The following is a 12,406-nucleotide window of genomic DNA, read 5'->3' as shown; positions in this document are numbered from 1 at the left end:
GATTAACAAGGTTCTACTGTACCACTAAATGGGGAACAAAACTCTTCATCAACCAGGTTTTTATACAAAAGAAAAATAAGCTCTATTTCCCGCTAAACAGGGTAAGAATATTAATTTCGCTAAACAAAACTGTCAATAGGCCATATTTAGCGAGAAAAAACTAAATAGATGAATTCCCGAAGAGGTAGACTAACCACAAGACTACTAGCGCTATTAATCTGTACGATTTCCGTCGCGCGACGCGCGTCACTCTAATCTCTGGCGTCACATAACCAACCTAAACAACAGTCGCCATTCACCATTGCGGTAATATTAACCGTAAATGGTAAACAAATACATAGTTTTCGGTTCGTAAATGATAAATAACTTTGCAAATAGTATAATGGAAAATTATTTTACCGAAAGTACCGTAAATATACGTGGAAATTGATACTTAGGTATGTAACTGTTCAATGTTTATAAAACATACGCTATTTGTTTATTTAATTGGTATATTTTTTTCGTGTGCGGTTAGTTTTAAATTATTAAATCCTATTATTTTTCGATGAATAATTGAATTTTCTTCCCGAAAAGTACCGTAAACAAACATGGAAATTCGTTAGATATAGGTAATTATTCAATGTTATAAGTTTGCAGTAGGATACCAATGATCGGCTCAAATAATCGGCTACGTTTTGCCGATCATTATGATCGGCAAAATTAACAAAATCGGCCGATTATTACGATCGGGGATCGGCATCGGCCCAGCTCTAAATGGTACATATTATCCATGTGCTTAGATAAAGTGATAAATCTTTGATTGCATAGTGAAAACTCTTTAAATCGTATTCGTAAAAACCCTCAATTTTGGCTATGAAGTACTTTACACTTCACACTGTAACATTTATTGTACGAATTTAAAAATTAATTATTATTAAAGTGAGAATCAATTTAAAGTGAAGGAATTCATACTGAGAGCCTGCTCAATTATTCTGAAATTTTTGTGGTAATATGCGGAAATTAGAAAAAGTCACTTGTACAGTTGTAATACATTTTTATTTTTATTAGCTAGGTTACATCATTTTACATGGTTGATGATAATTAAGAATTTTCAAATACAGATTTTTAAATTTTCACTATTTTTATTAAAAGAATATCTGTAAAGAACATTGTGTAATTTTTTTTTTATGAAATACAGTTGGCAGCATTTTCTTGATGTACAAATTTTTTTTTTATATATAGTAGGTGTACAGTACTATCTTTCAAATATTTTTAAAAATGAAAATATTAAAATATTATTTTAAAAATATTACTTTTGTCAAACAAAGAAGTTTAAGAATAATGTGTTGCAGATTCATAAAAAACAATTACTACTACTAGTGAAGATACCTGAAAATAAATTAAGTTGAAACAAATAAAAAACTTTCTATCGTGAAAAGTTATAATTTTGTGACATGGTGTGATCTACCTCCAGGATGATGTGTGTTTAGTAGTAAAGAATATTTGAAAATATGTAATGACTTGACATGGAACTGGCTTGTAACTTGAGGAAAGAAAGAGGGGTAGTTCAGCAGAGACTGATACTCGCAATGCAACCTGCCAACAGAACAGAGGCTGAGCGCTCTGCTGGTGGCGTTCCTTATCGGCATGTCGGTGTTGATGGCACCCCTGCTGCGTCTGGTGCCCATGTCGGTCCTCTATGGGGTGTTCCTGTACATGGGCGTCTCCTCCACCAGTGGAATCCAATTCTTCGACCGGCTGCAGCTCATATTCATGCCGGTCAAGCACCACCCGCAGTCCGCGTACGTCAGAAGGGTGCGTTCCATCAATAATACCCTTGCAATTGGGCTTTCATGTGGTGTCAAGGAGTTCTCCCCATATTTCACTCGTCCATTCCCTGAAGTGTCTTCCGTAAATCCCTTCCACCCCTCAACAAATGTATCACCCTCAACCCTCAAGCCAATCCCACTCCCACCCGCTTCCCTCTTTCTGTTCGTCTCCTCTCCCTTTGGGTCTTCCTCTCATGCTCTCTCCTCGTGCACACCTCTCTCTGCAATATCTCCTGACTTCCCCCAGCCCCTCTCCTCCTTGACCACTTTAAACAGTGTCTTCCTCCTTCCCCCCCCCCCCCCCCCAAGTTCCTTGTTCAACACCGATGGTCTGTGTCTCCCTCTCTTCCCTTACCTTTGCTCTTTTTTTTATTACAGTAGACACTCGATTATCTAGGTGCGGATTATCTGGTTTGCAGGTTAACCATGGCATATTTCACTTCCATAAACTATAAAATCAATTTTAGACTTTTTAATTTTTTTTTTCCATGCACACACAATGGCGACAACACTTGCGAAACATTAAATCAAATACAATTAATTAGTAGTGCAATGAATTAATGTGATGAAACATCAAACAATATTTTGCTCTTTCCTCAAAAGCTATTCGCTTCCTTTATTGTTTATTTATTTCTGATTACGCCCAAGTTTCAGCAATGTTTATATTCTGCCATTGCATGTGTCAGGCGTGTCAGCATTAACTCTGGAGAGAGAAGCCAGAAGCTTTCAGAGCTAGTTTACCTCGCACCTCCTAGGATGCGCTTGTTGCAAATCATGGCAGAAACACATTTAGTAAATAACAGTGTCAGGAATTACGTTAACAGGTTAAATAATCTTTCTAATAATAGAAAACATTAAGTTTATGTTTTTTTAAATCTTATTCCAACTGAAATATATGTATCTCCTATGTCAAAAACATTATGTATTTTGTAACTTAGAAATGCAGTACGTGAATTATTAAATTTAATTTTAGGTGGTTTAATCTCAAAATGTTATTTTATATTTATTCATATGTATGGCTAATGTATTTAGACATAATTGTATTAGTACTGTATAATAATTTTAATGGGAGTAGTGTCTTGATTAAAATGGAGTTAGCTAGCACACTAACCTGATTGGAAAATAAATTACATTAAAACTCTGTTAAGACTTTTTCAAGGGACTGGATGCTAAAAACTTCTTAACAGGGAAAACTTCTTACATTGGTTAAAATTCAGTCGCTATATAAAAACCAAATTTACTCAAATACACTGTATTAACTATAAAATTACACTCACCTATTATCATCAGTGTATTTGGAAAACTATACAATTACATCAATAAACTGAATTATATACACTGAATTAAATGTAATAAGCACAATAAAAAACTTATTAAAACACTAACAAAAAAAATACTATTTTGAAAAATATTGTGTCAGCTTTGATTGTTTTAACACATTTTCCGACTGACGCATTACAAAATTGACAAGTTCCCACATCCTCTTGCTCACACTATCAGGAACATTTTGTGTTCCATGCACAAATAACTTCAGTTTGTCCAAGTGGTCAAGCTCTTCAGAGTATGTTGGCACAGGAGTGGAATCACTTTCATCGCTACCATCATCGCTGATCACATCTTCAGCTAAACCCTTGTGCTGTTCACATAGCTCTTCAATGGTTTGCGGCTCGCATGGTAGAACTGAATCGTCAACCGAGACGTAGTCTTCAAAAGTGCATGAAAAATTAAGCTGTTCTTGAAGACTTTTCCAATTTGCATCTGCAGTTGGTTCGCTGTTCTCAAATGATTCTTCAGGGAAAATATCATTTACTTGAACACCAAAGCCTGCTTTTTTGAAACAATTTTTAATGGTGGTCGATTCCAGCATTTCCCATGAAGTGGCAAGAAAATGCATGGTGTCCAGGATGTTTATCTTATAGCCACAGGTTTTGGTACTTTTCATGCGTGTTATTAGTCGCAACACAAGACGTTTGCGAAAATGCTGTTTCAAAATTTTAATAACGCCTTGATCCATAGGTTGCAGCCTAGATGTCGAATTTGGTGGGAAAAATTCAATCGGGATGTTTCTTAGGTTTAGTATTTCCTTCGGATGAGAAGGGCAGTGATCCGTGAAGATTAGAATCTTCCGATTTCTACACCCCATCTCTGCATCCAGTACTCTTACATAATCTTCAAATATGCTGCCCGTCATCCATGCAGATTTGTATTTGGAATACTTGCAAGGTAATGTTTTAATGTTGTTAAAACACCGTGGTTTCTTTGATTTTCCAACAACCAGCAGCGGCAACTTTTCAGTTCCATCCATGTTTGCACCCAATAACACAGTAACCCTTTCCTTACTTTGTTTACCTCCGTGGCATGTTTCACCTTTTAAAACAAAGGTTTTGTCTGGGAGCATGTTGAAAAATAGCCCACATTCATCAACATTAAAAACATTTTTTGTTTCAAAGTCCTTTAAAATTGCAGGCAACTTTGTATGAATCCAAGTCTCGACAGTATCGTCACACACACTTGCAGACTCCCCACTGACAGTTCTGTAGACTATGACCACTCTGTTCTTGAATCTGTCGAGCCAGCCATTTGAAGGTTGAAAATCAACACCAAGGTTATGTGCGATTTGTACAGCTTTTTCTCTCAAAATTGGGCAGTCTGTCGGGATTCCAAGTGCCCTCTGTTCCTTAAACCAAGTCAAGAGTAAACTTTAAACTTCTTCGTATTTACCAATCTTCACTTTCTTGGATTTTGATGAAAAACTAGCAGCCGAAAGTTGATCCCGTTTTATCATGATTCCGTTCAATGTAGACGGCGGCATCCCGAGTTTTTTTGCCATACTCAATCTTGGTGTCGAAGGATTCGCATCAACTTCTGATATTATTTTCAGCTTTTCTTCAACAGATAACGCCTTTCGTTTCATAGGTCCTCCACTATTTGAAGATGCCATTACGCACTGTTTTCACAACACTAAACGTTTATTATGATTAATAAGCACAAAATCACAACTAAAAAGTTCACCTAAAATCACACTTAACCTAAAACCCCTTTATTTCAGGTTATCAATTACTGTTTACTGAGCACGATATAAAGTGCGCCCACTGCTTGCAAAAAAACTACACGTGGAAAGATCAACGAATAATGGCTGGTGGTAACACTCGTAATGTGGTTTGCTGTATATTAAGCCGGAGTTACAATAGCCTGTCACCTCCGTCCGTCCGTCACATTTTCATCCGTCAACACCACGAATCTAGGCAAGCGATTTACAAGGCATCTCGTCCGTTCGTCAAAACATTTTTCAAAATCAGTGCAGCCAACAAATGCGAACTTTAATGGTCTAATGTCAGAGGAAATGCCCATATAAGCTAAATATTTTTGGTGATCCTGTTCACGTTTGAAAATCGTACAGAAACATCGTGTTCCCGTACATAATGGATCAGCAAATCTTCAGAAAAATTTGAAGTTATTACAATTCAACGAGTTTTTCAAGCCGCAATGCATATAATGTTAACCAAACTGTGAACAGTTGAACTAACAAAAACAAACTCCACTGACTTGTATTCGGATAACAATTGAATGGCGCGACAAACCATAGATATAATTTCATCCATTCGTCCGTCAAAAGTATAAGTTTGCCAAGCTTTTGACGGACGGACGGATGAAAATTTTCGAGCTCTCTTATTTGCTACAGGTCACGTGATTGACGGACGGATGACGGACCGACGGAGGCGATGGGCTATTGTAACTCCAGCTTTAGTCACGTGTTATAAAATGGTGTATAGATAGAAAAGCAGCTCAGTCAAGCAGATGATTGGTCGCAAAATACACTTGTAACAGCGTGTGGCGTGTGGCGCAGGTTTCGACGATTGTGTGCGTTTATCATTCGTCAGAATTTATGCCTCAATGGGGAAATTGGTGTGTTGATGGAACAGCGTCTCAGTCAAGCAGATGATTGGACGTAAATACACTCGTAACAGCGCATGGCGTGTGGCGCAGGTTTCGACGATCGTGCGCGTTTATCATTCGTCACCAGTTATAACTCGAGTGGCGTGTGGCGCAGGTTTCGACGGTCTTGTGCTGTTCAAATTAACTCATCGTTTGTAAATACATACGTAAATTTTTTTAATTAACTTTAAATATTGTTCAAATGCTTAAAGTAATGTTATTATTTTATATTTTTTCTACCAACGCGGAACGTTATATGCGGTAAGCATATATAAACACAAACGTTATGAAAGGGAAAAATTAACATAGGAATATATGGAAGTGATCAAGGGAATAATTTTTTGAACTTAATAAATGGGAAAACGTGTTACGCGGGACCGTCTTAAAATACTTTCTTATTGGAAAAAATGCATTTGACTAGCGCTGTTTGGATTAGTGCTTTATTTTACTGGGAAAAAATTAGGCGTTACTTCGAGGGGTGTTTGTCTGTATAGTCTGAATAGAAAAAAATTAAGGATTTTTTAAAATTTTACTTTAACAGTGTTTTTCGATTATACGTGTACCTCGTGCCAGTCATTACCCCGGACGATCGGAAGTTTACTGCACTGTGGAGGTGCTGTTCAATAGATGCTATTTCCACATCCAAAGATCAATTTTTTTTGTAATATTATAATACTAACGATAACACAACCCTAATATACACTGGATTTACCATAGTTCTTAACAACTGTACCATTCAATACAATGGCTACATTTCATGTCTAGATAATTGTACGTTTCTCTAATTTACCTACAGCATTTTTAAGGGTGCAAAATACCCTAACACATTGTGAACAGAAAGTCCTCAATATTGATTTGCTATGATAGCAATGTTAATGAGTTTATTTAATAACTTTTTTTTTACACCCTCAAAGTGTGTATTTAAGTTCATCTTTTTAGACCCACATTAGTGATAGATGTGTGTTTACAATGTTTTCTGTAAATATATACTATATGTATTTTTTTAAATATCATATGCATATAACTTAACATAAACAGGATATTGCCAGAGTAAAATTTATTTATTTGGTTAAGTTTTGTATCCTAATCTAAGAAATTAAACATTATCTTACAACACTATTTTTATTGTTTGTAAACTAAATGTAGTTGGCCCTGGTTTGCCTGCCTGGAACTGTGGTACCTTCTGAGGCTAGGGAGCAGGCAAGCAACAAGGATGGCGCTAGTGCGTGCTTCATTCATTCCCATTGCTGGTGGCTGTTTATTTTTATTGTACATAGCAAATGATTAAATGTTTGAAACATTAAATGTTATTTCTTCAAAAGTTACTTGGAAATAGTTTAAACTGTTTAAATTGTTTAAATACTATGTCAAGTAAGTATCAAGCAGTAAAGAAACTGCTACATGCAAACATGTGTACTGATAATTTTTTTTTTCTAAAATGCTGTTTGAAGCCATCCACATAGCAGAAAGTTCAGTTTTTTTTCTCTCAAGAAAACACACATTTCTAAAGCTCTCCGTTCCTTTTTGTACCATGAAAGACAAGCCCCTTAAGCAGTATGTGTTTGTGGTATTATAGATTAACCACTCCTGGCCTCTTGGGCCACAAGACCCTACAATCTATACTTGTGGTGTGTTAAATATGTGTCTTTTTTGAGTCAGTAAGTCGTGCTAATCATTGTTCATTGTATTCAGCCAAACCAGTTGTTACACTGGTATTGTTTAGTGTTTGAAAATTTAAGTTGTGTTTTTTGTTCCCATACAGGTGAAGACCATGAAAATGCATATGTTCACATTGATCCAAATATTCTGTCTGGCAGTATTGTGGGTAGTTAAATCCACCAGAATCTCATTGGCTTTTCCTTTCTTCCTCGTTCTTATGATTCCGCTACGAGCACAACTGAAGTACATTTTTTCACCAGCGGAACTTCACGTGGTAAGTTAATTTGATGTTAATGACAGATTTATATTTAAATAAGTTATTGGACTCAGAGTCTAATAATGATTCCTTAGAAATTAAAACAAATAAAGGGTAACTTTTTAATGATGTAGGTTGTTTATGACTGAGTTGTACATTATTTGATTCTGCTGTTAAAATTTGTAATTTTTACGTATTGTGTAAACGAGTTAAAACTTCTTAGATTTTCAGATAATTGTACTCTATTTTATTTAGTAATATTAAATTTGTGCAGAAACTGCATAATAAGTAAATACGTATCTCTATTGAGATATATCAGACAATTCTGTCTCTTGCTAAAGGTCCTCTCACACCATAAAATTTTCCATCAAATTGCTTCAAATTCAACAGTACAGGAAAAGTAGACGATAATCAGAATCCTTTCTGAACATCACAGGCCAACAAAAAATTTTATTTTGAAAATTTTTTTGACTTTAGTAGCTGATCTTTATAGATTTTTTTGTGCTGAATCCAAATCTGGCTTTGATTTTTTTGTATCACCCATAGTTTTCGAGCAATCAGCTATTTATTACATAGTATAAATCCTCTACATGGGAAAATTAATGGATCACTATGTTTCATCATAAGCATGGTTTGTATTTACAGTAGGCTACTTACAACAGTGATATAATGTGCTAATACAGGTTTCACTTGTCAGTTGGTATTGGTTTATACTTTCTTTCTCGTTTTTCTTTGAAGCTTCTTTTGTGCTTTTTCTGCAATGAGTTGCTTGCTGAACTTCTCGGTGAAGTGACCAGCAGTAGTCCCCCATCATGTTGGTGTTCCAGTGGCCCTGGTAGTGTTTTTCCATCACTTTAATGTCCTGGTGAAAACACTCACCTTGCTCTTCACTAACATCTCTCAAATTGTCCGGGAAATAATCTAGGTGACTGTTTAAAAAGTTAACTGTCAGGCTCATCAAACATCCTAAATTTTTAAACTTGTTTAACATATTAGCTACAATAGAAACATATTCTGGGTGTTTTTCATTTCCCAAGAACTCTTTAACAACTTGCTTGAATGATAACCATGCTTCTTTCTCATTTAAGGTCATTGTGGATTCAAAGTTAACGTCAAACATCATTTTTCTAATGTCAGGTCCGATGAAGACGCCTTCTTGTAGTTAGCTTCTGAAAGGTGTGGAAACTGTTGGCAGAGATACTTGAAACATGGTCCATCTTTAGGTAAAGCCTTGACAAACTGTTTCATGAGGCCTAACTTTATATGTAGAGGTGGTAGGAGTACGTTTTGTGGATCTACTAGGATTTTGCACAGAATGTTCTTCTCGCCAGGTTTTAAAGACTCCCTCACAGGCCAGTTCTTTCTGCACCAATGTTGATCCCTTGCTCTACTGTCCCATTCACACAAGAAACAAGGAAATTGGTTAAAACCACCTTGCTGACCAAGAAGCATACATATTATTTTTAAATCGCCACATATCCTCCAACCATGAGCAGAATAGCCTATTTTATTTAACACTCTATCTAGGTTTTCATAGCTTTCTTTCAAATGAACAGATTGACCAACAGGTATAGATGCGTACATGTTACCATTGTGCAATAAAACAGCCTTTAAACTAGTTTTGGATAAATCAATAAACAACCTCCAGTCTTCCTTTTTGTATTCAAGACCAAATTCACTGATCACGCCGGGAATGTCTGAGCAGTACACTAAGTCACCTTCCTGTTCAAAATACTTGGAAAATTGCTGCTCCCTCTTCCTATACGCATTAATGCTGGTTCCAACCACCAACAAGTTCTTTTCTTTTAGTCTAGAGCCAAGCAATTCAGCTTTTTCTTTCGTTAAGCCCAGATCCCTGACCAAGTCGTTAAGCTCGATCTGAGTAAACAATTTAGGCCCTGCATTTTCTGTATTACATTGGAATTCTTCAATATCTGGTTCATCTATCTCAGATACATAGACAAAACTTCTGTTGAAATAGAATTTAAATTATCTGGTGGTTCAGCGACCGGCAAATCTACACCATGCCCTACTGGTCGGGTAGCGGACGGAAGGTTAGGGTAGCATATTACCTTCTTGCTTTTCGAGTTATGCCCAGTAATATCAACACCGCAAAAGTAGCAATCATTGTAATGATTTCTTGGCTCCCTCCATATCATAGGAACAGCAAATCTAAAGGTTCCCCCCCCCCCTTTTTTTTTTACCATTTTCTCAGATCTTCAACACATACATAGCATACCTTATGTGGCGCCCAAGATTTATCTTGATCACCAAGTTTAATTCCAAAGTATGATAGATAAACGTTTTTCACAAAGTCTGAAATATTTCTTTGGTGTTTCTTAATCACAAACTCACCACAAATATAAAGAAAAACAATCAGCAGAGTTTTTACAACCACGATTAGACATTGTACTGAGCATATGTACAGGAAACATGAAAGTGAGGTTAGGTTGACAATAAACAAAACATCAGCTGTTTACTGTAAAAAAGATTCAATTTTTTTTTGCCAGCAGTTATGTTTGAGCAGTGCTACTAATGTCCTTTTCAACCATTATAACTACTTTTTCAATTTATTTAAACAAAATAAAAGCTGTTAAATTCTGTAATAAATTGGTTAATTTTATATGTTTATTTATAAAATGTGAACAAATGGTGGGTGATACAGCTTCTTAAGTATCATATTTGGATTCAGCACCCTAAAAAACATAAGAATTTGGTATTTTAAGTAAAAAAGTTTTTTCAATGTTGGCCTTTTTTAATACATGAGAATACAGTTACTGCACATGTAAAAAAGATATAATTTTCAAATATATCCTCACTTACTGAAATATATATAAAATTTAAAAGCTAAGTAAGATATTAAAATTATATTTTAAATTGAAAGTTTTAAGTGCATGTTAATGTCATACTGATAATAACACAAATGTAATGCTACTTGTTTATATTTTAATAGTTTTGTACAATATTTATTAATATGCATATAAATACCAACTAAAGTATAAACCAGTTTTAATTTTTGGTGTAACTCTATTTATGTCTGTCGCCTCTGGGTCACCTCTGCAAAAACTAACAATTTCACCGTAAGGGTCGCCCTGGAATAAGGTTTGCAGAATATATCTGTCTTCACTAGAGTTCCATGGATACAAGTGTAGACTCAGTGTTCCATGTCTCAGCTGGCACAGAAATACAGCTCTGGTTTTGACCCTCCGTTCTGTGACAGGTGGCCCACTTCTCTCCCCCATGTTTACACAACACGCACACATCTCACACAATTACGACCCTCTTATTCCCCTGCACTACCAACAAAAATACTGCAATTTTTTATACCCTTGTTTCCCTTGCATCTATTGTATTTTATATTTTTACACATCCCTTTACTGTGGAGAGAGAGAGGGAAAGGGGGAGAGGGAGGGGGAGGGGAAGGAAGTGAGAGGGGGAGGGAGAGAGAGAAAAGGCAGCAAGCTATTCTTCGTTAATTCCTTCGACAAACACTAGCACTCATATTACCATGGGGCTGGGGGAAAATCAAAGGTGATTTATGAACATTTGTCAAGGAATGTTCTTGAGTTGAAAGTGTGGGCAGTATCATGCAAAAACAAATGATGATTAGGCACAGTTGCATCATAAACACCTGTCATGTTGGACATGTTAATTGTGTGGTGCCAGTTCACGGGACATTTACAACGATGAGAGGGAGGGAGAACCGCCAACACTGCCACATGGCCTCACGCACTCACTCAAGTACTATGTGCATACACACTCTTGCTCTCTTTCTCTGGCTGGTTTATTTTAGATTGTTCCCTCCTCACCTTTCCTTTGCAGCGCAGTAGATATGTCACTTGCCGGCACCAACTGGCGGAGGCAGAGATGACAGACATACAATAACTGCGTAGAGATATTTTGATTAAACATATTATACTTACTCATGGAGTTATATTTATTACAAACCTTCATTGGGTTGTTATTTAAGCACATATGTATTCAACCACATAATGTAATATTATTTTTTACCCAAAATGAAAACTTGCATAAGTATTGCACCTCAGATTTTTAAACAAAAAATTGGCATAAAATGTGTGATCCATATGCAGGTAAATACGGTATTGCTGAGATAATTTTGTATAACAATAATGTAGCTACATGTGGTGATTTTTGTATTTATTACTATCCTTAAAATAAATACAGGTAAATGGTGTTTTTTTCCCCATAATCTTACTTATGCTTCTGTGGTCTAATTTAATATTAAAGCTTTGATATTGTTAAACATTGTTAACTACTTCAAAAAGTCTTGCATCAAACCATTTAAAGTGAACATAGATTGGTCCAAAAAAATTAATTTTATAGTGTGAGAGGCTGCTAGCATTTATATTCAAAAATGCAGATCTATATTTCTTCCCTAATTTTTATGTAGATAACTTTCAAAAAGTGCTATTACTTTGTGAGTTTTATTGTGTTAATATTTTTTTGTAATATATTAGAGGAACTAGTTTAAACAGACTGACCCAATTTCCTTTTGCAATTTTCCATGTGTGATCTAGTGCTGGAAGGTACTATGTAGGTATTATATTTATTTTAAAATATACTAACCTTTGTGATTTTTTTGTTTGCCAAGTATTGTAGCTGGTGTCTGATAGTAATGCAGATGAAAATTTTCCAATAAAATTATTTTCTGCAATTCTCCTCTCAACCTTTAATAATGAGTCACTGGGACCAGGTGTTGCCAATTAGCGAGATAAGACTGACTTGA

The 12,406-nt window shown here is 35.7% G+C and overlaps 1 protein-coding gene across 6 annotated transcripts in view; it reads left to right on the top strand.

The window, feature by feature from the left end:
• The window catches only part of LOC134543716 (band 3 anion transport protein), a 337,233-nt gene that overhangs the window by 311,416 nt on the left and 13,411 nt on the right, over positions 1-12,406 (top strand). For all 6 annotated transcript variants that reach the window (XM_063388400.1, XM_063388397.1, XM_063388398.1 and 3 more), the window contains 2 exons: positions 1,586-1,794; positions 7,507-7,677. In XM_063388400.1, the coding sequence (XP_063244470.1) occupies positions 1,586-1,794; positions 7,507-7,677 (380 nt within the window). The remainder of the gene's footprint in view (positions 1-1,585; positions 1,795-7,506; positions 7,678-12,406) is intronic.

The sequence above is a fragment of the Bacillus rossius genome, chromosome 1 (genome assembly GCF_032445375.1).
Source record: "Bacillus rossius redtenbacheri isolate Brsri chromosome 1, Brsri_v3, whole genome shotgun sequence".
In the NCBI taxonomy this organism is placed as follows: domain Eukaryota; kingdom Metazoa; phylum Arthropoda; class Insecta; order Phasmatodea; family Bacillidae; genus Bacillus; species Bacillus rossius.
Note: the sequence above shows the minus strand (reverse complement) of the source record. Positions and strands in the feature narration are given on the sequence as shown.